This window comes from Oryctolagus cuniculus, chromosome 11 (genome assembly GCF_051225735.1).
Source record: "Oryctolagus cuniculus isolate XC-2025 breed Fujian yellow rabbit chromosome 11, ASM5122573v1, whole genome shotgun sequence".
Lineage (NCBI taxonomy): Eukaryota > Metazoa > Chordata > Mammalia > Lagomorpha > Leporidae > Oryctolagus > Oryctolagus cuniculus.
In genome coordinates this window covers 22,603,053-22,628,919 of record NC_142877.1, presented here as the reverse complement: position 1 = coordinate 22,628,919, position 25,867 = coordinate 22,603,053, and the positions used below count along the sequence as shown (strand labels likewise).

The following is a 25,867-nucleotide window of genomic DNA, read 5'->3' as shown; positions in this document are numbered from 1 at the left end:
TAGAGCTCCTTGCTTGGTTAATAACACTTAAACAGGTGTGCAATTGTTGTGCCCATTGAAGTACTTAACGTATGTTAGGTGACAGTACTGTGTGTCGAGTGCCTTGCACAGTCACTGACTCGATTATTTTATTTTTTTACTCCTATGAGCAGGACTTGGGCTAGACCATCTGGGCAAGGGCAAGGGCAAGGGCAGCACAGTTCAGCCACAGAGGCGAATCACATGTGTTCTGTCTTCCAGCAGCTTCATGGTTTCCATCCCTATCACAGCCAGGAGAGACTGCAGTTACAGAGAGGAAGGGGCCAGGGCCAAGGATCTACGAGGGAGAGCAGAGGTGGAAGTGTTAAAAGAGGCCTGGAGTTGAGAGCAGGGAGGAATGCAGGGTGTGTTCTGAGACATGTGATTCGTTCGGTTAGGCCTGATTACAAGGCATGTGTTGGGCAGCAGCGGCAGATAAGATTAGGCGGTCAGAGGAGCTGGATCTTGACATGGTCCTTCCTTGTGCGTCAGCTTTTCCTGCTCAGTGCTGGAGTCGGAAAGCCCTGTGCTGCCTACATCTCAGGCATTGAAATGAGCTTTTGGATCTATGAACATTAGACAAGACGGATGGGTCCTTTTATTTCTAAGCAAGGCCCAGTTTGGACCTTGAGACCCTCTGATGTTAGGGGAGGGCTTCATCTCCCCCTAAAGGGATGATGGACACTGGATGATGGATGAGGACACTGGACCCAAAGGAGTTCACAAACAGCAACAGGGCAGGGTGGGATGAGGCCTGGGGAAGGACCAGAATTCTTAGTCTGAAGGGCCCTGGGGTTCCCCCTCCCCACTCCTCCTCCTGGACTCTGCGGGCATCTCATCAATCAAAGGGCTGACATCACCCCCTGGAACCTGGCACGGGCATCTCCCCTCTGGCCTGGAACACAGCTGGACATATTGTCCCTGTGCCTCAAGCCCTCTAAGAACTGCTACTTGCACTTCCTAGAATTCTAAGGAAGGTGCGATGAGGCAGGAAGGGTACTTCGGGGATTCCCATTGTGAGCAGTGCATGGTCTCAGGGGAGCATCTGTAACTTTCCCAAGATTGCCTTCACAGTGCGGTCCTTAATCGGGCCCGGGCACGTGGTTGATCAAAATTCTGGGACAGGCATTTAGTCTAGCAGTGCAGATGCAGCTTCCATGTCTGCTTTCCACATCAGAGTATCTGGCTGTGACAGTGGCTTGGGCTTCCTGCTAATGCGGACCTGGGAGGCAGTAGTGATGGCTCAAGTGCTTGGGTTCCTGCCGCCCACACGGGAGACCTGGGTTGAGTTCCCAGCTCTTGGCTGCAACCCCAACCACTGTGGGATTCCAGCAGATGGGAACTCCTCTCTCTCTCTCTCTGTCTCTCTCTCTCTCTCTCTCTCTCTCTCCCTTCTTGCTCTCTCTCTCACAAAATGCACACTCCTGGGCCCACTGCAGAAGTACTGAAGTAGAATTTCACGGTGTGCTTGGGAACTTGAATTTCTGTGAGCTCTGATCCGCCAGCTCTAACCATCTGTGAGCTCTCATTCTCCACGGCGAGTGTCACCCCACAGACGACCAGGGAGGGACCCAGAGACCCTGAGTCAAAGCTCTCTGTCCCGAACGCTGTGATGAGAGGAGGATGACTGAAGGGCTTGCAGAGCAAAAGGGACTAAATGTTTGTTTAGAGGTGCCCGGGGGGCCAGCGTGGTGGCACAGCGGGTTACCAAGATGGAGTTCCAGGCTCCTGGCTGAAGTAGCACCTTGACAGTAGGGACTCCATTTTGGAGCACTTGAGACTGCATTCTGGGAAAGTAACCCCCCCACCGTGAGACTCTGGTCTGAAACTATGATCTCAAATAGTCAGACAATAGCAGTGCACTACATCACCCTTGGCAGAGCACAGAAACCCCCTAGCATGATTGCTCAAGCTTGAAAGTAAAAAGGTCGCACCTGGGTTAATGATAAAAATGTGATTTGTCTATGTCTTACATATAATTTGGATTAATGTCAAGATCATAAATGATAATTGTATGATTGTAACTGGTATTGTCAAGATTATGATATTAATTTCACCTAGGTCTTAGGTTATGTTGACCCCAGTAACTATGTACTCTTTTTGATCTTAGCAACCATGTATAGCAACCGTGCATCCCCCCCCCTTCCGATTTTGCGGTTTTTGCCTTTATAAACCCTATGCTGTAGTTCCTCAGGGCTGCTCTGTTCTGGTCTGATCAGAGAGCCCCAGCATGCTGGAAAAATAAAAAAACCCTTTGCAATTTGCATGAGAGAAGTCTTTTGGAGTCGTCCCTCGGGCGGTGGCGTTCTAGACCTTAACATGGCTTCAGCCATTGGGGCCGTTGGGGGGAGTGAACCAGAGGATGGAAGATCTCAGTTCTCTCTCTGTGTCTCCCTCTCTGTGTCACTCTTTCAGATAAATAGATAAATGAAATATCTCTAAGGGCCCTGGGTATTGCTGCTCCTTCTTAACATTCGTTCACCGACAAACGTCTGAGCACCCACCCAGACCTACTCAGATACACTAGTGAACAAAATAATCGTCCCTCCCCTAATAAAGTTCGTGTTCTAGGCATGACCGGTAACAAAATAAGTAAAATACATGACGTGTTAGCGACAGGTGCTGAAGAGAAAGACGCAGAAGAAGGGGACAGAAATTCTGGGTGCAATTTTTAGGGACGTGCTGTGATGTCATTGCTTGCTTCAGACGTCAGGAAGTGACTGCCATGGCTCCCGGTGACGTCACGACCAGCTCTGTGACGCGCGGTCAGGAGCCGTTGGGCTCCTCTATGACGTTGGCAGCCTGGTTCAGACGCGGGCGAGAGTGCTGGGTCGGGCCTCAGGGCCCGCCGGCTGCACGCAAGGTCAGCTGCTGAGGGCGGGGGGCCAAGGGCCTTGGCTGCTGCGGCGGCGACTTCGGCGTCCCGGTCAGGATGCGGCGGAGCCCCCGCCCGGGCTCGGCCGCATCCCCACACAAGCACAAGCCCAACTTCTACAGCGACAACAGTAATAGCTCAGAGAGCGCCATCTCGGGGAACAGCCGCGGGCACCGGTCAGCTGGGTCGGGGCCCGGGGAGCTCGAGGGCAGAAGAGCCCGGGGCTCGAGCTGCGGTGAGCCCGCCCTGAGCGCAGGAGTGCCCGGAGGAGCCACATGGGCAGGAAGCTCTCGGCCGAAGCCTGCGCCTCGGAGCCACAATGGGCAGACAGCCTGTGGCGCGGCAACCGTGAGGGGCGGGGCCTCGGGTGCGGGCGGGGTCGAACCCGGGTGAGTGGCGGGAGGAGCCGGGCCTACTGGGCGGGGCGTGGTGCGCTGAGGGAGGGCATTTTGCGAGGACGCCCCCCTGGGGTCGGCGCCTCCGTGTGAAGGACCGTTCTGGGAAGGGCGGGGAAACCCTGGGATTGGACAGCCCCTGGGAGGCGTGGCCTCAGCGAGTGAGCCCGAATGGCTCCTGGGGAAATGGAGGCGCCCCAGTACCTCAGTCTGAGGGCGGAGCATTCGTTTGGGGGCGTGACCAACTCCACGGCACTCCCCTGAGGGGCGGGGCCGCAGAATGCCCAGCGTACTGGGGTGGGGGTGCCGCGGGACCAGAGCCCGTGTGAGGCTGCCCGGCCTTCTGGCTTCTGGGCTGGGGGCCGGGGGACGAATGGGCCTGAGGTGCGCAAGGCCCCAATGGAGCCCCTGGGCTCCCGCAGAACCGGCTGGGGCTCCCGTAGTCCCTGAAGAGCAGCTCGACCTTCTCTCGACCCTGGACCTGAGGCAGGAGATGCCGCCCCGGCCGGTGTCCAAGAGCTTCCTGAGTACGGCCCAGGCCAGCCCAGTGCCCTCTGACCGTGCGGCCCTCCCTCCCCGGACTCGGTTCCCAGCCCCTTCCCCGAGCCTCAGCTCATCCGTCAGCCCAGCCCCCTCCCTGCCCCCTCCCGGCCCCCGGCCCGGCCTGAGCCCCTTCCCCTCCTCCAGGCCTGCTCTTCCAGGTGTTGAGCCTGCTGCTGTCCCTGACGGGAGACGCGCTGGTCAGTGTGTACAGGTCAGAGGGCGGGGCGGGCCGCGGCAGGGCCGGACCCGGCTGAGGCCTAGCCGATTCCGACCTGGTTGAGTCGCGTGGCTGGAGCTGGGTCTAGGACCCTGGGGTGGGGGCTGCGGGGTTGCCGGGGTCTGGAGTTCAGCCCGCCTCCGGTTCCTCAGGGAGGTCTGCTCCATCCGCTTCCTGCTCACGGCTGTCTCCCTGCTGGGCTTCTTCCTGGCAGGTGAGGGGCGTGGGAATCCCGGGGCCCCGCCCTGGATGCTTTGGAGCCGAATCTTGCCCGCTTTCTCCCACTTCCCACAGGCCGCGGGGTTCCCTGAGCCCCCCACCCTCCCCGGCCTCCACCCCACGCCTCGTCCCTGACCCTCAGCCGGGGAAACCCCTTCCCTTCCCTTCGCCCCTGCCTGAGACCCCTCCTTCCGTCTCCAGTGCTCTGGTGGGGGCTCCTGTACCTGGTCCCTCCCCTGGAGAACGTGAGTCGGGCCTGTCCTGGGGGGCTGCAAGCTCCGACCTGCAGGGTGGAGGGCTGAGCTGGGGGCCGGGCAGGGCCAGGAACGGCTGGATGCTGCCTGCCGAGGGGTTTTGCCCAGAAGTGCTCTGCGGCCCTGATGCTGGGCGGTCAGGGGAGAGGCATGGTCCCCCAAGAGGAAGCTTCTGGAGCCTGGTTGCCCCCAGGCGACAGCGAGCTGAGCGGAGCCGTGTTTTGTCCCCCTCCGCCCACAGGAACCTAAGGAGATGCTGACTCTAAGGTGAAGGAGGGCACCTAGGGTGGGAAGCTAACGGGGCTCCAAGGGGCTTTGGGGGGACTCACAGGGACAGGGAGCCAACCGCCGGGCGCCGCCTTCCCGCCTGCAGTGAGTACCACGAGCGCGTGCGCTCCCAGGGGCAGCAGCTGCAGCAGCTCCAGGCCGAGCTGGACAGACTGCACAAGGAGGTGTCCAGCGTTCGCTCAGCCAACAGCGAGGTGAGCCCCATCGGTGCCTGCGGGCCTCGCGGCTCGGCCCGCTGCACCCGGGAACCCCCTATGGGATCCCCGCTCCCGGGGCCTGGGGGCTCCAGCTCTGCCTCCATGCAGAGCCCCGACGGAGGGGGGGGGCTTCTCCCCCTGCCCACATGGGAGCGCCCCGAGAACCCCGCCCGCCCCGCCCTCTCGCCTTCCAGAGAGTGGCCAAGCTGGTGTTCCAGAGGCTGAACGAGGACTTTGTGCGGAAGCCCGACTACGCGCTGAGCTCCGTGGGTAAGCGCCACGCGCAGACCTGCTCGCCCGCCGGCCGCGGCCCTTCCGCCGCCGTCGGTAAGGTTACTGCTCCTCGCTCCAGGAGCCTCGATCGATCTGGAGAAGACGTCCCAAGACTACGAGGACGCGAACACTGCCTACTTCTGGAAGCGCTTCAGCTTCTGGAACTACGCGCGGCCGCCCACCGTCATCCTGGAGGTGGGCCTAGCTCAGGGTCCCGGCGGACCCCGGGGAAAGAAACCTGACCGACTCCTGGAGGCGGGACCCGGCGGGCCGGGGGCGTGGCGATGGGCGGGACCTGGCGGGGCGGGGGCCCGGGCTGAAGGCGGGGCCGAGTTGAGGTCCTCGGCGAGTGGCCCCTCTCTCTGTCTGCCGGCTCTGCGCACCTGCCCGCCCACCTGCAGCCAGACGTGTTCCCTGGGAATTGCTGGGCTTTCGAGGGCGACCAGGGCCAGGTGGTGATCCGGCTGCCAGGTCGTGTGCAGCTGAGCGACATCACCCTGCAGCATCCACCGCCCAGCGTGGCGCACACTGGGGGAGCCAACAGCGCCCCCCGAGACTTCGCAGTCTTTGTGAGTGGGGCTAGGGCCAGGACGGTGCGGAAGGGTGGGCGCCTTACTTAGAGAGCGACAGGTGATTGTGACAATTGGTGCCCGTGTCCGAGCCTTCGCCTATGAAATGGAGATACTCCTTGTGTCTCCGGGCAGCTGAGGGTTATAAACGATCGTAACCGTATACAAATATTAGTTATGACTGACCGAGGGTTTCCTCTGTGCCAGCCACTGCAGCCAGCAGCATTCTGCAACCACATACTGTCCTATCGAGTAATTCTAATAGTCTTCACAGAAGAGCAAAGTAATGCTCATAAAGGGACATTATATGCGTAAGGTCTCATAGCTTGGCCAGACCAAAATTTAGAACCTGGTTCCTTAGCGCCCACACCTCTTACCGTCAAAGCACAGGAGGGCACACACACGACCCTCCACCTGTGCCTCACTGGCCCCGCTCATCCTCCACCCACCAGGGCCTTCAGGTCGACGATGAGACTGAAGTTTTCTTGGGGAAATTCACCTTTGATGTGAAGAAATCTGAGATTCAGACGTTCCACCTGCAGGTGTGCTTGTCTGGGGGTGGGGGCGGGGGCGGGGGCGGGGCACGTGAGCTGCTAAGGGAGCGGGCAGTGGTGGATGATGGGGAGGAGGGGTGCCCTTGAGAACAGGTCTTACCCGTTTGTCTCCCCAGAATGAACCCCCCGCCGCCTTTCCCAAGGTGAAGATCCAGATTCTGAGCAACTGGGGCCACCCACGGTTCACCTGCTTGTACCGAGTCCGTGCCCACGGTGTGCGAACCTCGGAGGGGGCAGGGGACAGTGCCACAGGGGTCACCGGGGGGCCCCATTAAAACATGCTGACAGAATTGAGCTCTGTGCTGGAGGAAGCTGGATCGGTGCCCAGAGCTGTCTCTGGCTTAAATTTAACTCTATCACCCCACAGCAAAACTGCTCAGGGCTAGAAACGTGCTCACAGACACACAGCTGGTGAAGAGCAGCACTGGAGTGGGACCCAGGTCTGCCCTCTGCAGAGCTGCCAGGCAGCTGGAAGTCACACCTGCACTCCTAAATTCTTACTTCCAATGTCTGGGAAAGTCTCCAACACCTGCTAGGTGCAGGTGAAGGGGAAGTTGGCCTACTTTTCAGGCAAAGGGCACATGAGCCTTCCTAGGAAGCCTGAGTTAGGGCTGAGGCAGGCCTGGGGGCCCCACTCAGGTTGTCTTTATGAGCCTCCAGTGCTTGAATCTGTGCTAGGCTTGGTGTAGGTGACCCAGTGCTCACCAGTCCCTGCCCTCAAGGAGCCTGACAGGGGAAGGAAGATGTTCAAGGACAAAGGACAGACCCAAGAACTCTTCAGGACAAGGGTCAAAAGTAGAATTGGAAGAAATATGGAGACAGGCAAATCAAAAGGATTAGAGGGTTTTACCTAAGGGAAGAAAAGGGGGACCAGCATAAGCAAACCACCACACATAATGGTTTCCCAGTGTGTTCATGTGTTGGAAAAACAGACAATTAAGTGGTCACACATCTAGGAAGTGAAACGGAGTGTCTAGTACACATGTGAGGGTACAGCATTTATCCATCCATTTAAATTTGATGGTTATTATTTTTGTAATTTAAAAACAAAGGGAAAAATCCTACCAAATGCTCTCAAAGCCTAAGTTACAGAAATGAATACTGCTTTTCTGGAGGGCACTTTTAAAATAGGAACCAAAAAGCCTTTAAACGTTTTATACCTTTGAAAACATTTTGAGAGGACACAGAAGTAGAACCAAATCCCATCTGCTATCCCCTCAGTTCCCTGGAAGGGGCAGGGGACCAAAGCCAGGAGACCAAATCTCAGCCCAGGTCTCCCATGTGGATGGCAAACTCAGTTACTTGAGCCATCACCACTTCCTCCCAAGGTCTGGATTAGGCAGCTAGAATGAGGATTGAATCCAGGTACTTCAAGGCGGGATGTGGGTATCCTAATTGGTGTTTTAATTGCCAGACTAAAATTCCTGCCTTTTTATACTGCTAAATTACAGCAATTTCTTTTCTAAGACTATCCAAATAGCGTTTTCTAAGACTGTAACATAGATGTCCCCAAAGGTAACACTCACAATGCTAATTTATGACATGAATGTTAGCATGCAGTTCTATATCAAAGGAACACAAACTGGAGCCACATGGGATGTTGGTGCCACAGGCAGCAGGTTTACCTGCTGTGCCACAATGCCAGCCCCTTAAGTAATTTTTAAAAAATATTTATTTATTTATTTGAAAGGCAGAGTTACAGAGAGGCAGAGAGAGAGAGAGGTCTTCCATCCACTGGTTCACTCCCCAAACGTCCAGAACTGGGCCGATCCAAAGCCAGGAGCTTCTTCCGGGTCTCCTATATGGGTGCAGGCGCCCACATAGAGCTGGATAGGAAGTGGAACAGCTGGGACTTGAACTGGCACCCACATGGGATTCTGGCACTGCAGGCAGAATCCGCTATGCCACAGCACTAGCGACAGTAAATTTTTTCATCTAGTATTTCTACTTCTAGGAACAAATCCTTTAGAAATACACATATTTAAGTACACAAACTTAAACATACAAGTATATCCATTACAGCACTGTAACAACAAAACTAGAAGGGACTCAAGTCTCCATGAGTAAGGGACTAGCTAGATAAAGTATGGTACACTCAAACAAGGGAATTTATGATCATTAAAAAGAACAAGCTGAGGCAGTACATTCTGATGGATAAGACGCTCAGAATACAGCAAATATATGGGGGCCAGCGCTGTGGTGTAGCAGGTAAAGCTGCCACCTGCAGTGCCGACATCCTACAGGGGCGCCAGTTCTAGTCCCAGCTGCTCCACTTCTGATCCAGCTCTCTGCCATGGCCTAGGGAAGCAGTGGAAGATGGCCCAAGTGCCTGGGCCCCTGTACCTGGCCTCGTTGGCAAACTGGGGAGTAAACCAGTGGATGGAAGACCTCTCTCTCTCTTTCTCTGCCTCTCCTTTTCTGTGTAACTCTTTCAAGTAAATAAATAAATTAAAAAAAAATACAGCAAATATAAAATAATATCTTTTAGAAAAAAATTTTGTCAGACATAGGAAAATCAGGGGCCCTTACCTGTTCTATTTTCTAATTTGCAGGATTACTTAAAATTTTGTACTATCATTTTAAAATTAGAAAAACAATTTTAAAGTATGCTAAAATACAGACTATAAATATGTGCTAAATTATGTTTTTCTGGGACATGTGATTTTGCATGAATCTTTTTTTTCCATATGTTAATATTTTTATACAGTGAATATACACATTCTGTAGTAAAAGAAAAAAAAATAGCTATTACTGTAGGATCGGAACCACCATGCTGTCTACTGCAAGAGAGCTAACACAGCCCTTGCTATACCTTAGAACTCATCCCTAGTATTGTGCAGCCCCTTATCAGGCCTAGCACTTTCCAACCTGTTTGTGTTCCCCACTCACCTCCACCCTGTGAGAGGGAAAGCTGGGTGTCTGCCTGACACTCAAACTGTACTTTCAAAAGTAGTGAGCCTTGTCTCTAGAATGAATAGATACTGGCCAGGAATACCCAATCACTTTGAGTGGTGGTGCTGTTATACCCGTCAACATGGCCAACAAAGCCTCCCAGCCCAAACACACACAGACTGGGGGCAAAGCCGTGGTCTCCAATGGTCTTTATTAGACAAGGGGTACTGGGGCAAGGAGGCAGCAAAGAGCAGCAGCGGCATAGCAAGTATAAAAGTATCAAATATAAAGTGCAAGAGCGCACTAGCGCAGCAAGTACAAAAGTGTCAAATACAAAGTGTGCGGGACTGTGTTCAGGGACACAGAGCTGATGACTGGTCACATCTGCCCTCCAAGGAAACCTAAGCCTGGGGGGGCTGTGCAGGGCTCTTTGCTGGGGGTGGAAGTGGCTTGAATGGGGGCCAACCCTGGGCCTTGAAGTAGGAGACGAGTTGTGTGGGCACTTCCGCAAGCACAGTCTGCGCCAGCGCCTCCCGCGGGGCCTGCCAGGAAAAGAAGGGCAAGGTCAGAAGCCCCACAACAGAGAGGGTACAAAGCCCAGCACCCGACCCTGCAAGTCCCCACCGCGCCTCAACCCCTCTGCCCTCAGGTCGCGCCAGCTAAACTCCCAGATCCACCCGCCCCCACTCACATTCTGGAATCGGCGGTAGGGCACAAACTGCACTATGTCACGGGCAGCTGCCTCTCCAAAGTGCGTCCGCAGGGGCCCACCGTCCGCGTCCAGCTGCTCCATGGCCTCGAAGTCAGCATTGCCCACGCCCACAATGATCACTGACATGGGCAGGTTGGAGGCACGCACCACAGCCTCACGTGTGGCTTCCACATCTGTTACAGCACCATCGGTCAGCAGCAACAGCACGAAGTATTGCTGGGGGCAAGGCCATTCATGTACTGAGGCAGAACCTCCCTCCCACACCCCAGCTGCACGTTTCCATTAACAGACGTTCCCAGGGGAGCCCCTGACCACCCCATTGCTACTGTTGTAGATGACCCTCACCGAGGCGGTCCCCTGATGTGCAGCCTGGGCTGCAAACCTGGCCACGTGGTTGATGATAGGTGCAAAGTTGGTGGGGCCATAAAGACGAACTTGGGGCAGAGCTTGGCGGTAGGCATCCACAATGCCCTGGATGCCTGCAAAGAAGGGCAAAAGACATGGTAAAACCCCAGACCTCTCAAGACCAGGCCAATCTTGAAATCATCCCGTCATTGCCCAAATCACTTGGGAATCTAGATGCATTTCATTCGATGGTGTTTAACCCTATATAAGAGTAAAGCTTTTAAAAGAATTTGCCCTAAATAATAGTCTGAATTAAAACCTGTATTAAGGGGCTGGCACTGTGGCATAGCGGGTAAAGCCACTGCCTGCTGTGCCGGCATTCCATATGGGCGCTGGTTTAAGTCCCGGCTGCTCCACTTTCAATCCAGCTCTCTGCTATGGCCTGGGAGAGCAGTAGAGTATGGCCTGAGTGCTTGGGCCCCTGCACCCGTTGGGGAGACCTGGAAGAAGCTACTGGCTCCTGGCTTCAGTTCGGCACAGCTCTAGCTGTTGCAGCCATCTGGGGAGTGAACCAACAGATGGAAGACCTCTCTCTCTCTCTCCTTTCTCTGTGTAACTCTTTCAAATAAATAAATCAGAAGAAAAAAAAAGACCTCAGACTATGAAGCTGTTGGACGAAAATGTAGAGGAAACACTCCAAGACCTTGGTGTAGGGGATGAATTCTTGGACAAGACCACCAAAACAGAGGCAACAAAAGCAAAACTAAACAAATGGGACTGTATCAAACTCAGAAGCTTTTGAACAGCAAAGGAAATGATCAACATAGTGAAGAGACATCCTACAGAATGGGAAAAATATTTGCAAATCACCTATCTGAAAAGGATTAATATCCCAAATACATCAGCAACTTTAAAAACACAACAAAAATAAGAACAAATGCAATTGAAAAATAGGCAAAGGACTTCAATTGACAGTTCTGAAAAGAAAGACAAATAGCTAACAAATATATGATTAAAAAAAAACAAAACCCTTTATTAAGGGGCTGGTGTTGTGGCATAACAAATAAGCCTCTGCCTATGACACCAGCATCCAATATGGGCACCCATTCAAGACCCAGCTGCTCCACTTCTACTCCAGCTCCCTAATGAGCCTGTGAAAGTAGCAAAAGGTGGCCCATATGCTTGGGTCCCTGCATCTATGTGGGAGATCTGGAAGACGCTCCTTGCTTCAGCCTGGCCCAGCCCTGGCCACTGTGGCCATTTGGGGAGTGAACCCCTAGATGGAAAATATCTCTCTCTCCCTCCCCACCTCTCTTTCTTTCCTCCTTTCTCTTTGTAATGCTGCCTTTCAAATAAATAAAAAATCTTAAAAAAATAAAAATAAAAACATACTAAGAGGATTCCCTGGAAAAATTTAGGACAATTTGAACATCAGATTATAGCCAATTTAATATAATCCATTCAATAAAGTAATCATACAGATTAATTACTAAGGGAGAAAGAAAGCTCTTAAGGGAGGATTTACAAAATCATTAGGCAGTCATCAGAAATGATTCAGACAAGGATAATCAGTGATGCTAAGACCAGAGGGTGAAAGTTGGTAACTGGTATTTATATAATTTCCAAGATTCCTCCCAAAAGATACCTTATTAATTACAAAGGGAGTGACAGGTTTTCTACAGCTGGGAAACCTACCTTAACCAAATGTTAGTTAATACGATTAGTATTAGGACAAGTGAGTGTCATGTGCTTCCTGATACGATGCACTGAGAACGCACAGGATCACTGTGTGGCTGTTCCTGGCAAACACACACACATATAAAACCTGCGTCCAATCATGACAATGAGACACACCCAAACTGAGGGTCGTTCTAGACGTTCACTGGTCTGTGCTCTTCAGAAATATCAGTATTATGGGCCGGCGCCACGGCTCACTAGGCTAATCCTCCGCCTAGCGGCGCCGGCACACCGGGTTCTAGTCCCGGTCGGGGCGCCGGATTCTGTCCCGGTTGCCCCTCTTCCAGGCCAGCCCTCTGCTGTGGCCAGGGAGTGCAGTGGAGGATGGCCCAGGTGCTTGGGCCCTGCACCCCATGGGAGACCAGGAAAAGCACCTGGCTCCCGGCTCCTGCCATCGGATCAGCGCGGTGCGCCGGCCGCAGCGCGCCAGCCGCGGCGGCCATTGGAGGGTGAACCAACGGCAAAGGAAGACCTTTCTCTCTGTCTCTCTCACTGTCCACTCTGCCTGTCAAAAAAAAAAAAAAAAAAGAAATGTCAGTATTATGAAGCAATCTTCCTGATGAATGCAATGTGTGGTCTGAGATTCTCTTTGCTATAAGGACCATTAGGATAACTGGCAAAAATCTGAATAAGTGCTATGGATTGAGAAGCAGTACTTTACTGATATTAACTTTCTGATTTTGAGAATTGTACTGTGACTACATAAGAGACTCTCCTTGATTTTAAGAACGCTGGACTCCAATGACCTGAACCACCATGACTATTCTTCTAACTTTTTTTTATGTCAAAATAAAAGTTTAAATTTAAAAACCCAGGTCAGATGAGGTCAGGTCAAATTTTCCATGCTTTAACGTGTTGCCCACCTGGGAGTGATGGGGAGCCACAAGGTTTGGTCTTTGATTAAAGGGTTTGGGAAACTCTGTCTAAAAACAAACAGACCCAAAAACCCCGCAGGGAGGCACCAAAGATTACACTGATTCTCAAGTAAGCACCTGCAAAGTTAACATCAACCATATTTTGGAGAGCACTTCACGTGAGCCAGGTTCGCTGCTTCAAATGTATGGCTCTTCCTATGCCCTCTCTTTGACTACTCGGTATTCTACAGTATTTAGTCTTATTATGAAACCAAAGCACATAGAGACCAAGTAACTCACCTCAAGTCACACCGTTACCAAGAGGCATGAGGAAGGCCTGACTCCAGAGGATTGGCTCTGAGACCCACTGGTCTAGACGACGCAGGCGGGCCTGCCCCCACTCTCCTTTGCCCATGTGGGCCTGTCCCTCTAGGTGTGGACAGACCTGCTTCACACTGCAGCATGGGGGAACTTACCTGCACAATAGGGGTTCCTGGGGTTGAAGTTCAAGGCAAACTCATGTGAGACCTGAGGGCAAGGAGGAAAATGATCTTTGTACAAAGGGGCACTGTTGTGTGAACCAAGACCCTACAGGAGTTTCACCCTGAGCAGTTGCTGTGCACACTTCTACAAGGACATTGTCCCTGTATTTCCCATTAAGGGTGGGCACCAGGCAGCAAGTGATTTTACTACATTCCCCAAAATGAGGATCTTGAAACTGAAAACTAGAGTTGGGGAGAGAACAAAGAGCTGACCTGCCAGTCAGGTGGCACCTGGGCCCCAAATCCAAATGCTGGGAACAGCTTGTCCCTGTGGGAAGACAGTGAGTTTTGAAGAGGCACTGTGGGAACTGTGAGCCCAGAGGCTGCCGCATCTGCAGGGAGTGGGGTGGCCACGAGAGCCAGTTACTCACGAGTCGTAGTCCTGAACCACGCTGCCCACGCTCCACAGTGCTGTCAGGTACTCATTGACTCCTGTGGGACTCAGGTAGTGCAGGGAGTCAGGTGAGGAGGGGTCTCCATTGGAGCCAGTGAAGTCTATGCCCACCTGGGAGGAGGCCAGGAAGTAAGCTGACGGCCACCTTGAGCCCTGAACCTGCTCCCTTGCCCCTAGGAACGCAACTTACAGTGAAGTTGATTTGACAACCTCCCATCACATAGTCCAGGAAGGAATACTCTGTTTCTACCTGCAGACAAAACCAGGATCATGGCTGGGGTGAGACGGTTTGGGGCCGAGGAACCCAGGATTTAGAGCCTGGGTCACATGAGCTATCGTCTCACCTGGCAAATCTTGACACAGATAGTTCCAGAGTTCTTGTAGCTTTTCTTCTTCTGCTGCTTCTCAGGGTGGATGCATTCAAACTCAGCCTAGAGAGGAAAGAAAAATTAGGGCAGGAAACTTCCGGAGCACCTGCCGAGGACTCAAGCTGCCCTCCCTTCCCGGGGCTGCAGCCATCTAGGCCCGCTCAGTACCCCTGATCAGGGCTGGGCCTTACCGGGACATTCTGTAGCTGAGACAAGCTGGTGTAGAAGGCACCGATGAGATCATGCGATCCATCACTGTCATAGTCTGAACACCGCACCTGAGAGAAGGTGTGTGGGTGGGTGCATGCACAGAAGACGCAGGTGAGAGCATGTCCCTCGGGCTATCTTTCCTTCTCTGTCTACTCAGCAGACAGCCTCCTTACCTGGAGGGGTGTGCTGGGATCCCCACCGCAGAAGTGCTGAAGGGGAACTGAGAAGCGCTTCCACGTAGGATTCAGGTTGTTCTTGATTACCTGAGGGTGAGGGTCAAGGCTTCCTGTGAGCTCTGGCCAGGTGTATGAGGATCTGCCAGCCCTTCCCTACCCACCTGCAGTATTTTTCTACCTGCATTCCAAACCCTGCAGTCACAAGGCCCCGGAGAACCTCTCCTACCCCATCCCACCAATCCCAGGGGTCTCACACCTCTGATCTGTAGGTCAGGTGCCACTTCCCATCACCCTGGCGGAAGAACTCCAGGAATGGATCCGATTTCCCCAGGAAGTCCTGCCAATGCCACAGACACTCGAGTTACAACTCAGGGAGAAACAAGTACGATGCCAGCTCCCCGTCCTCACCTGTCTCCCACAACCACCCCAGCTCCCCTAGCTCTTGGGTCCCCAGGACCTCCTTCCAGACACACCTTCTTGTCTAGGTTTCTGGCTGCCACCTCCATGGTGACCACACGGCTGTCTTTCAGTTCCTGAGCTGAGACCTAGGAGAGGAGGCTGTCATCACCTCATGAATTCTTCACTGATGTAGAAACCCTTGCTCCAGCCCTCGCTGGGACTTCCTTACCGTGATGGTCCCCCGCCCAGCAGGTTTTCCAGGCTTCATCATCAACGGCAGAGACAGCATCTGGCTCGACACGATCTGGAGAAAAGCAAGGGGGATGCTAAGATCTCTGGCAGCGGGGTCTTGCTGGATGCACTCTCCACCTCCAGGCAGACCAGGCTGTCTGACAGGGCTCTTCCAGAATCTGCTGGGTTTGGGGTGGGGGGGCCTCAACCCTGGCCCTACATACCTGTCCTAGGGAACACTCAGCTCCCCCTAGGAAGTCATCATCTCCCAGCTCTGGTGTCTTGTTGTCTATGTCATAGATTCCAAAGCGTAGCTTCTGGACTGTCTCAAAATGGTATTCAAGCTGCAGAGTCTTGGAGAACTCAGGGCTTGAGCAGTTCCGTACTCTCTCAGTCCGGCCAAGCTGTGGGCAGAAGCCAGTAAGCACCACACAGGCCCTCCATCCAAAACACAATCCTAGCCTCCCTCTACAATTTTAATTTCCATGGTCCACCTCACCTCTGCCCAGTTGCCCCCACCCACATCCTGAAAAAGGACGCAGAGTGGGTCAGACTTGGAGCCGACGTCCTTGTCAATGAGGTGGTCACAGGAAATGGAGAGCTGAACCAAGGTCACACAGTGGGCCATCTGGAGGGAAAGGAACTGGGTCAAGCTTGAAGGTCCCTTCTCTGCCCTCCCTTGACTGCAGGTCCCAGCAAGCCCAGCAGGCTCTGTTTAGGCATGGCTGAGCCTGTGTCTACCCTCTAGGAGGAACAGGACTTATCCTTGTTATACCCCTCCACCCTCTAGGGAGAACTCAATGCCACAGAAGATAGTGGTATAACCAACGCTGATCCAAAAGAGTAAGAGTATGCTGGGAAAATACCAAAATGAGATACTAGCCTCCAGCTGCAACTGTGATCCAAAACTAGTCCTAACCCCTTAACAGTGCTGTCCAGACCCAGACTCCAACCTTGATCTCTGCAAAGACCAACGCATCTCACTCTGATCCTGTTAGTTCCAGGTCAGACCCTAATGTAAGTTCTAATTCCAACACTGCCCCAAATGCAACCATGATCCAAACACCACCCCCATACAAGTCTATTTCTCTAGTGATTTCCCACTAACATTGAAGCCCATCTTGGAGTAGAACTGCAACCCATCCACTGATTCTCAAACCTCTAATCACTTGCTCACATCCATCTCCTCAATATTTCCACTGTTACTACTCAGTCCAAGCCACTGTCATTTGTTGCATTGGCCTTCTGAACTGGTCTCCCTCATCCCATGCTGTCCCACCTTCACTCCCCCAACTCCTCACCAACAGGCTCAACACAGCAGCCAAAGTAATTGTGTTAAAACCCAAGTCATGTCAAACCTCTGCTTGAACTCTATTGATTTCCCATTACTTAGAAAAAAAAAAAAAATTCAACCATACCATGACCTCGTTTTTGAACGATCTAGATCTTCCTAACTGCATCTGCTAACACCTTTGCTCTTGTTTATTTCAATCCATTCACCTGGGTTGCCATTCCTCAAAAAGCCAACCTTGTTTTTATCCCAAAGCCTTTGAAATACGTGGAATGTTCTAAACCCCGTATTATGCACATGGCTTGCTGCTCCCTCTCACCTTCCAGGTGTTTCTTCAAAATCATCTCTATTTTTCTAGCTAATCTATAATGTCAACCTTACTGCCACTGATGTATCACATACCCATTTCTTGCTTATTTTCTTTATGATTTATCAATATCTAATACATTTACATAATTCGTCTTTCCCACTTTAAAGTAAAAACTCTGTGAGGGGAGGAATACTTATCTGTTTATTGCTCCATCCCAAACACATGGACAATAAATATTTGCTAAATGAAATCTACCAGGCTACGTCTAGGCCCAGCTCCCAGTCCAGCCAGCTTCTAACTCTTGCCTCCACAACCAAGTAGTATCAAAGTTCTTCACCAACTTCCTCTTCTGGAAACACCTTGCAAAGATCACTTCCTCCTGTAGCCACCATACCAATCAGCCTTGGAGTCTTACACTATTCCTGTTTTTGCCCTGGCCCTTACACCTGAAGAGCATACAAGGGCATATAGTCAGATTTCTCCCTGGGCTTCATTCGGCATGCCAGATTTACCAGCAATATTCCTAGGGATGCTTCCAGCCTCAGCCTCCCCTCTACTGGGCCTCAATCAATCCTGCCTCTACCCAGGCACAGCACTCCATCCCAGCTTGTCATGATCCCCATCAGGAACGTGGCCAGCACCCAAAGCTGGAATGATTCTTAGGGCTGAATGTGTTTCACACACTGCCCTTCATGGCCACCCTCTCTCTTTAATATTTCCAAGGAGGCAAAGCGCACCACCCTATAATCTTCATTGCAAGTCCAGCTCCACGGAATCATACCTTCACAGACCCATGTCTCTGGAGTTCTCAGTTCCACCCCTCACTTAATTCTTCCCCGGTCTAGCGCTCCACAGGAAAGCCTTACTCCCATGTCCGCGTGAGAATCCCTCTGATACCTGGAGCAGTTTACAATCCCAGTTAAATAGCGTAGAAACCACCCCCTTCATCTGACTCCTGCCCCTAGCATGTGGCCTGCAGACACATGGCCACCTGGATCACTCCACTGTAGGTTTCCCAGAGAAAGCGCCAGAACAGAATACACAGGCCCCTAAGGGATCAGAACCACTGCTTCCCCAAGTCCTACTCTGAATGAACTCCACCCCTGCCACCTCACGTTCTCTTAGGCAGTGTTTTCACACTGCAGAGACAAATGTAAACGGATTTCATTTCATTACTGCTGAGAAGGCTACCTAGAGATCTGATCAGTTGGGTGGTGACTAAGTTAATTCTGGTATATTCAAACAACAGAATGCTGAGTAACAGCCAAAACACAAGACAGAGGGACTGGTGCCGGGGCATAAAGGATTAGGCCTCCACCTGCAGGGCTGGGATCCCATATGGGTGCCAGTTTTGAGTCCCAGCTGCTCCATTTCCGATCCAGCTCCTTGCTGGCATGCCTGGGAAAGCAGCAGATGGTCCAAGTGTAGTGCTTGGATCCCTGTGCCCATCTGGGAGACCCTCAGGAGGCTCCTAGTTCCTGGCTTTTCCACCTGGCCAAGCTCCAGGCCGTTGTGGCCATCTGGGGAGTGAACCAGTGGATGGAAGATTCTCTCTCTGTATTTCTGCCTTTCAAATAAATATTTTTTTTAAAAAAAAGAACTCTGAAAAAATAAAACTGTAAAGACTGTGACTGTTAACTTTAAGTTGCATGTGTGTAAACATATATAATAGGAATACATGAATACACTGAAAAATGAAAGGTAACACTAAATAAATGTGACTAGGTACTGTGGAGTGGCATGACGGTTTGACTTTTATGTATCATATACACTTTTGCATTCTATCAATATTTTATACTTTTACTTTGTAATTTCTAAAGGGCCTCATTAGCTTTGGCCTCAATCCATACATCAAGTCCTCATGACTATTCACTCTAAGCCCAAAGGCTCCATTTCATTTTAAACAAACTATCTATTTTCTCTTGCCTTCTTCCCTGGTTTCTATTTCCGAGGCCAACTTCACACAGTCATCCTATTAAAAAAATATATATATGGGGGCTGGTGCTGTGGTGAAGAGGGTAAATCTGCTGCCTGCAGTGTCGGTACCCCATATGTGCATCCTCCACTTCTGATCCAGCTCTCTGCACTGGCCTGGGAATGCAGTACAAGATGGCTTAAGTCCCCTGCACCTGCAGGGGAGACCCGGAGGAGTCTCCTGAGTTCAGATCAGCAGAGTCTGGCCGTTGCAGCCAACTGGGGAGTAAACCAGCAGATGGAAGACCTCTCTCTCTGCCTCTCCTCTCTTTGTGTAACTCTTTCAAATAAATAAATCATTATATATATATATATATATATATATATATATATATATATATGAAAGGCAAAGTGACAGAAAGAGGGCAAGCTCCTCTCCGTCTGTTCGTTCAATCCCCAAATGCCCACAACAGCCAGGACTGAGCCAGGCTGAAGCCAGGAGCCTAAGAATTCTGAGTCTCCCATATGAGCCCAAGCACCTGGGCTGGCCTCATCCATTGCCTCCCAGGCACACTAACAGGATGTTGGATTGGAAGTGCAGAGTGGCCAGGACTCAAACCAAGCACTGCAATGTGGGATGTGGGCATCTCGGGTGGCAGCTTAATCTGCTGTCCCACAATGTCCACTCAGGTCATATTTTAAAACAAAAACGACCAAATACAAGGCAGTGCAAGGGAGGGATCAGTGGCAAGAGGCAAGTGAGATAGAGACAAAGGACAGAGATCTTGTCAGCATTGCTCCTCAAATGCCTATAATGGCGGGGCCAGGGCCAGGTCAATACAAAGAGCCAGGAACTCAATCCAGGTCTCACACATGGACTGCAGCAACTCAATTACTTGAGCCATCACCGCTCCCTCCCAGGGTCTGCATTAGCAGGAAGCTGCAGCAAGCAATTGAAGCTAGGCACTCCAATGCAGGATGTATTTTAACCACTACACTAACTTCCCACTCCCCACCTCATCATTCTTGATGCCAGCTTCCAGAGTCTTTAATTAAAACTCAAGCTTGGTTACCCATGGCTCTTAGGTGCAGAATCAAAACTTCCTAGTAAGACTACCAGAGGACACAGCTACACAGAATTCAGCAGCTAAGCAATATGGTAACTGCATCCCTAATTAAACCTCAAAGCCTTTCTCAGTCTGCCACCTGCCCTACACCTCCTGCCATTCATTTACCCACCCAAACAGTCAAAGTTATTTCTGGTGACACACAGACCTCCAACTGTCCTGCCTAGCAGATGTCTCTCTCATCCAAGGTTCTGTAGGATGCGACTCCGTTACGAACACTTGCCCACCTTTCCCAGGCAGGCTTTTATTTTCTCCTCTGTATGACTGCAATGGCTTCCTCGTCAGTCCGCTGAAACAATTCTGTGTTATTACCCAAACAAAATGCAGGTCATATCATTTCACTTCTTAAAACACTGGAATGACTTCGGAGAGCACTCAAAATAAAATCCAAAGTTTTACCAGTCTACAAGGCGCTGAAAGCCCTGACCTTTGCTTACCAAGTCGTCCAGCCAATACGCTCCAGACAGGCAGGCACATTCTCCACCTCAGAGCCTCTGCCCCAGGGCCAATAAACAGTCAAGAAAATAAGGTGCACAGGGAGAAGCCTTGCCTGGTTTGTCCCTATCTACATCTCCCTCCAGGACTTCTAACAGTAACTACACTATAGCAGGTACTCAGTAAATATTTGGTGACTTAATGTTGAACCCTCAATATAAGAATTTTAACTTTTGTCTATCTGCCCCATAAACTATGGGTTCCTTGGAACTAGGGCTGGGTATCATCTGTATATCACTAGTACTAGTGCTTAGTACATAGTTGGTACCTATAACTGAACAAACAATGAATGTATTTTTGTTCAACTCACACCTTTAGGCTTTTTATTTAAATGAAATGTCCAGCAATAAATCTTCCTTATCCTGTGTACAATTGAGAGTTAAAATTTAAATGTAGGATTCCTACAACTCAGTATCAAATGAGAGTCAATTTTAAAATGGGCAAAATATATGACCAACGCTTCCTATGAATCAGGAATAAGCAAAGTGATACACAGCACTAATCATTAGGGAAATGCAAATCCGACCACGACGAGAGACTGCCCCACACCCACCACAACGGCTGGAAGTCTAAGGACTGACTACGCCGAAGGCTGACAAGGATGTGCAACTCTGTCACATTGTTAGTCCAAGTGTTGTTTGTACCACTCTGGAAAATAGTCTGGCAGCTGATCAGAAAACCAATCATACACCTAGCCCAAGAGTAACTCCACAACTAAATTCTTATCCTAAAGAAATGAAAATATTATGTCCACAGAAGTTTGTACGATAATGTTCACAGCAGCTTTATTCATAATAACCAAAAACTTCAAACAGCTCAGGTGTCCATTAATGAGGACTGGTAAACACACTGTGATGTTTTCTATGAAATCAATTCAGCCACAAAAATAAATTATTAATATTTGTAACGTACATGAGGTTGCAGAACAAGCACAACTAATCTATGATGGAAAGGCTCCGAACAGCAGTTGCCCTCCCCTCTGCCAGGGGAGGTGCAGGCATTCACTGAGACCTTTATGGTGCCAGGATCATGGGTCACAGGGATGCATGTACACTCGACATTCCATCTAACGGTATACTTAAGTTGTTCACATCTGACTGCATGTAAATTCTACAAAAATGCAAAATACCGTACACAAATGCTGAACTCAAGACACGTTGTAACTATGCCTGCAGCTTTGAAATACACCAAAAAAAAAAAAAAATCAAACATTGTTGAATGGATATGTGGTGAAACAACTGGAGAATCAACATGGATGATGCATTTTTTTTTCAGATGCATATGCCTTCCTTCCAGTAAAACTTTGTTGTGACTCACAGAAGCACTGGCAATGACGACTTAAGAGTGGTGAGACTGCAGGCAACTGAAGCTGCCGTCACCTCACTCCATGACTTCTCTGAGACCCTGCAGAAAAAGGCTTTTGATTTGGGCCAAATCTATGCAGTGGGCCAGGAGATTCTTCCTGTGTTAGGCCTGTTTCTGGTGGACTAGAACATTCTTAGTCATTATCACTATACCATCCTCCTTTGCAGCTGGCCCTATGCTATCTTCCGTTTTCTCTTTGAACCCAACTCCAACCTCAACCACGCTGTTGTTGGCCCCACATCTCAGGAGCCCACGGGGCTGCATCCCTTCCTGACATGACGCCTTCCTAGGGCGGCCTGGCTCCCACTCACAGAGGTTAGAGCTTTTCCAGTAACTACACCAACCCTGCCAACACACACACCAACCCACCTCCTGGTCTCATGGAATCAGGAATTCTTTATGTAAAACCTGACATTTGTAATGTTCAACTTTATAGCATGTGAGCCATATTCTCTATAAATCATCTATAATCCATGGAATTAGTCTCTTCCAAATCCTTTTTATCTCCTTTAAAAATCATCCCCAAGACTACCTCTCCTTAGAAATCTTTTGAAATTAAAACTGCTAGTCACTCTTCTATCCTCTATCTCCTTCCTACACAGTTACATACTTTAAACCAAACTCATTTACTTCTCATATAGTATAGTGCCATTATAAATAACCCAGCAGCACTGATGACCTTCTTACGACAAGACTTGTGTGAAACTATGAAGCATCAACTTAAGTGAATCAATAAATGGGAAGAAGCATCACTTGCTCTGTTTGTCTAAGAGATGTCTGGCTTTGTGTACTGTCCTCTGAACCAGATACCCTGCCCAGATGGCTGCAGTGGTCTCTTGTCATCTCCACTTTAAGTCTCTGATTTGTTCTCTGTGGATGTCAGAGATGTTTCCCAAACCCAACCAAACATTCATTTTCTCATACATCTTATCAAAATGTGTGATGTGATTATGTATTTCCTTACTAGACTATAAATTCAACAAGGGTATGGACATTCACCTTGTTTCCATTCCAGTGACTGGCAAACAACAGGTACTCCGTTAGTACAAAGGCTAGGAAAGTGATGACCCAAGGATCCTCTTCAATCTAGCCCTGACCTGCTGCAAAAGCCATCAAGGGAGAGCTGAGCTTTCTAGGACAATCCAACACAAAAGGCAAGCTGTTATCTCCATGTGCCCATCACTGCACTTTTCCATTTCGAACTAGTCCAAAACTGCAAATCAAACAGCTGCCTTTTTCTCTCCACTTCCCTTGGAATTTCTTTTGTTTATCCCCACAGCCAATCTCAATGTTTTCCAAGCCTTTTATCTTGAAAGGGCACATTCACCCAGGCCCTTAAAAACCACACTCATGGGGGTAGCATTCTGGTGTATCTCTCTGCCTTTCAAATAAATAAATAAATAAATAAATAATCTTCTTAAAGCAGTGGAAGATAGTCCAAGTGCTTGGGCCCCTGTACCTACACAGAAGACCTGGATTAAGCTCCTGGCTCCGGCCTGGTGCAGCCCTGGTTGTTGGGGGCCATTTGGGAGTTGAACAAGCGGATGGGAAGATCTTTTTTCAGGTAGATCTTTATAAATTTTTTTCATTTTCATAACTTAAAATATAACTGTCCGAAATAAAAGAAAGTGAGTGATCATCTATGTCCCTCAATCCAAGGCAACTGGGGAAGAGGTCACATATACAGTTAAGGGAAATGTGGACTAGAACTCAAATACTTGGGACTCCCAGCAGTCTAGAACTTTGGATTAGTTATACCCTTCTCTGCTGAAGGAACCTCCACTTTTATATTCAAAAGCAATCTGATGTAGTGGGCAGAATGGGTTCTGCAGTGAAGGGATAAGACTCCAAACACTGGCCTTATTCCTTCCTAGCCACGATCAAGATACTACATCAGACCAGTGTTCTAACTATGTCTCATCACCAAAATAATCTAAACCTCGGGTGTAAACTAGAGTATTACCTATTTCCAAAAATTAATGTAAATAGCATATACGAGGTGGTTAGTAGTGTGCAACTGTTGTGTTAGCTATTAATATTTGCCTTCAAGCCTAGCTCACGTCTGCCTCCCCTTTCATACTTTCTACAGCACTCAACTTATTCTGGGGTACTAGACTCACCCCTTACTATATACATTGTATTCTGTCAGTTTCACTGCTCCTCGTCAATTAAACGACGAGTTTAGTTTTTTTCGGCAAAAAACAAGGATTCAGTATCTCCTGCCCCACATCTTATACCTGATCACAGAATGGGAATTAAAACACCTCAGGGAAGCCTGCAGCAGTGTGCTTCAACAGGCTGAATGGCTTACAAGAGCCACGGAAAATGTGTATCATTCATTAAGTTTAAAACTAGAAATCGGGCAAGTGCTCCGTCAGGGCTTCCTTTGCCATGGGCCACTCTACCAACAGACCACTCTGCATGGAGAATCCCACTCTGCTCAGCAGTAACGCCCTTCATTTTTCACGGCACCCCCTACCCTCCTTCGGGAGATTCTAAATCTGCTCTTCAGAAACCCAAGAACAGGTCTTTTCTCCAGATGCTGGATCCAATTCAGGTGAACTGAAATCCATCCATCAGATGTTTAAGCTCAGGAGTTAACACTGCCTCCTTCCACACTGTAGAATGTAAGCAGGAAGGACGCCAGCCTGCCAGCCTTATTTCCTTTATTCTCCCTCGGTAACGATAGAGGGGCTGCAAGGAGACACAAAGGACTCTGTGTCTGGGTGGCAGAAACACTCCTTTACCAAACCAAAGTCAAGCTCACACTCCTTCCTGTTGCCTACCTTGGCATGCGGGAGCAGCTCACAGATGCTGGATCAAGTCTTGAAAGCCAATCAGGAAATCCTCCACAGGCTCCCAATGGAGGGAACACCACCCATTGAATACTCTTTCCCAGTAGACTGAAAAGACGAACTGCTCTCCCCACCCCCTCGAGTGACAGAGAAGGTCAGCAAACTTTCTTAGCCCTGCTTCTCCCTTTAACTTATACATTCTCCAATTTTAAGTCAGCAGCCCCAAGGACATTCCTTGTAGGTCTCAAATTGAACCAAAAATACAAGTCCTCACTATAAAACTATGCATTCTTTACTCATATCTATGACTAAGGGTTATTCGAATTACATCAATAAGATGAAACTTTAAGCAATAATTTTGGTTTAGATCCATAAGCAACCTGACCACCACAGGATATGGGAACACCACAAAGCTTACAATGTCCAGAGGCACACTATTAGTGAAAAGTGGGAAAAGAGGGCAAGGCAGACAGATGCTGGGTTCCCACCCTGCTGCACTACAGAAAGGTCAAAAACATCGTGAAGCCATTGTTCCAACTCTAACAGCCTCAAAGATTTATTCAAAGTCAAAGAAATCCAACCTGTACCCAAGTCTTCAAGAATTTGAGGACAGCATTGGGTACAGGGAGGGAAGCAATGTAAAAACACATGGCTTTCAAGCAGGTTAAGACTGTAGTGGTGGGCAGGATTTCCCTTGCAAGGAGACTCTGAACATACTTACATAGTCTCCACCTGCCTACTTAAAAATTAAGGCCAACTCCCACTCTAATCATGAGCTTGACCGTGGTGACTGAGAAATCTTGCCAACAGGTGATACTTCTACCCCTCCACGTTATGCTTTGATGCAGGAACCGGGCTGCTGCCAGTGGTCTCACATTTTCCCATGTCAGGGAGAGGCAAGGAATAACTGTGGGAAGCGCTCTACCTCTGGAGTCATGAGAGCACCTAAGTTTAGCAAGCCTTACTGAGACCTTAAGCTAACTTAATCTGCTTTACTTTGTCTGGATTTCTCCATCTATAAAGTGGTGTAATAAAATAATAATGCTGGGGCCGACACTGTGGCACAGTGGGTTAAAGCCCTGGCCTGAAGCGCTGGCATCCCATTTGGGCACCGGCTCTAGTTCCTGCTGCTCCTCTTCTGATCCAGCTCTCTGCCACGGCCTGGGAAAGCAGTAGATGGCGGCCCAAATGCTTGGACCCCTGCACCTGCATGGGAGACTAAGCAGCACCAGGATCCTGGCTTTGGATCGGCAAAACTCCAGGCACTGCGGCCATCTGGGGAGTTAATCAGTGGATGGAAGACTTCTC

The 25,867-nt window shown here is 50.1% G+C and overlaps 2 protein-coding genes across 17 annotated transcripts in view; one reads left to right on the top strand and one right to left on the bottom strand.

Moving 5' to 3' along the window:
* Positions 1 to 2,950: 2,950 nt before the first annotated feature.
* Positions 2,951 to 6,696, top strand: SPAG4 (sperm associated antigen 4). 5 transcript variants are annotated; one of them, NM_001171332.1, is made up of 12 exons: positions 2,951 to 3,260; positions 3,711 to 3,815; positions 3,976 to 4,042; positions 4,201 to 4,262; positions 4,469 to 4,512; positions 4,763 to 4,788; positions 4,895 to 5,003; positions 5,201 to 5,276; positions 5,359 to 5,474; positions 5,681 to 5,848; positions 6,301 to 6,390; positions 6,519 to 6,677. In NM_001171332.1, exons 1-12 carry the CDS (start codon positions 2,951 to 2,953, stop codon positions 6,675 to 6,677), a joined length of 1,332 nt encoding a protein of 443 aa, NP_001164803.1. The 5 variants fall into 5 exon arrangements, with proteins under 5 accessions (NP_001164803.1, XP_051700865.1, XP_089162940.1 ...); XM_051844905.3 differs by having other exon boundaries at positions 3,075 to 3,241; positions 6,519 to 6,696; XM_089306814.1 differs by lacking the exons at positions 2,951 to 3,260; positions 5,681 to 5,848 and having other exon boundaries at positions 3,493 to 3,815; positions 6,519 to 6,696.
* Positions 6,697 to 9,488: 2,792 nt separating this feature from the next.
* CPNE1 (copine 1) overlaps positions 9,489 to 25,867 on the bottom strand; it is a 37,041-nt gene continuing 20,662 nt past the window's right edge. For 11 of the 12 annotated variants that reach the window (XM_017341628.4, XM_070051330.2, XM_008255976.5 and 8 more), the window contains 15 exons: positions 15,762 to 15,890; positions 15,487 to 15,666; positions 15,261 to 15,335; positions 15,106 to 15,177; positions 14,889 to 14,969; positions 14,630 to 14,719; positions 14,438 to 14,524; positions 14,223 to 14,309; positions 14,069 to 14,128; positions 13,856 to 13,989; positions 13,698 to 13,752; positions 13,419 to 13,470; positions 10,352 to 10,485; positions 9,986 to 10,222; positions 9,489 to 9,836 (listed from right to left, as the gene is read on the bottom strand). In XM_017341628.4, the coding sequence (XP_017197117.1) occupies positions 9,696 to 9,836; positions 9,986 to 10,222; positions 10,352 to 10,485; positions 13,419 to 13,470; positions 13,698 to 13,752; positions 13,856 to 13,989; positions 14,069 to 14,128; positions 14,223 to 14,309; positions 14,438 to 14,524; positions 14,630 to 14,719; positions 14,889 to 14,969; positions 15,106 to 15,177; positions 15,261 to 15,335; positions 15,487 to 15,666; positions 15,762 to 15,890 (1,614 nt within the window). In that variant the 3' untranslated portion in view covers positions 9,489 to 9,695. Of the gene's footprint in view, positions 9,837 to 9,985; positions 10,223 to 10,351; positions 10,486 to 13,418; positions 13,471 to 13,697; positions 13,753 to 13,855; positions 13,990 to 14,068; positions 14,129 to 14,222; positions 14,310 to 14,437; positions 14,525 to 14,629; positions 14,720 to 14,888; positions 14,970 to 15,105; positions 15,178 to 15,260; positions 15,336 to 15,486; positions 15,667 to 15,761; positions 15,891 to 25,867 lie in introns of those variants that run through there. The other variant, NM_001171493.1, reaches the window with a different exon arrangement.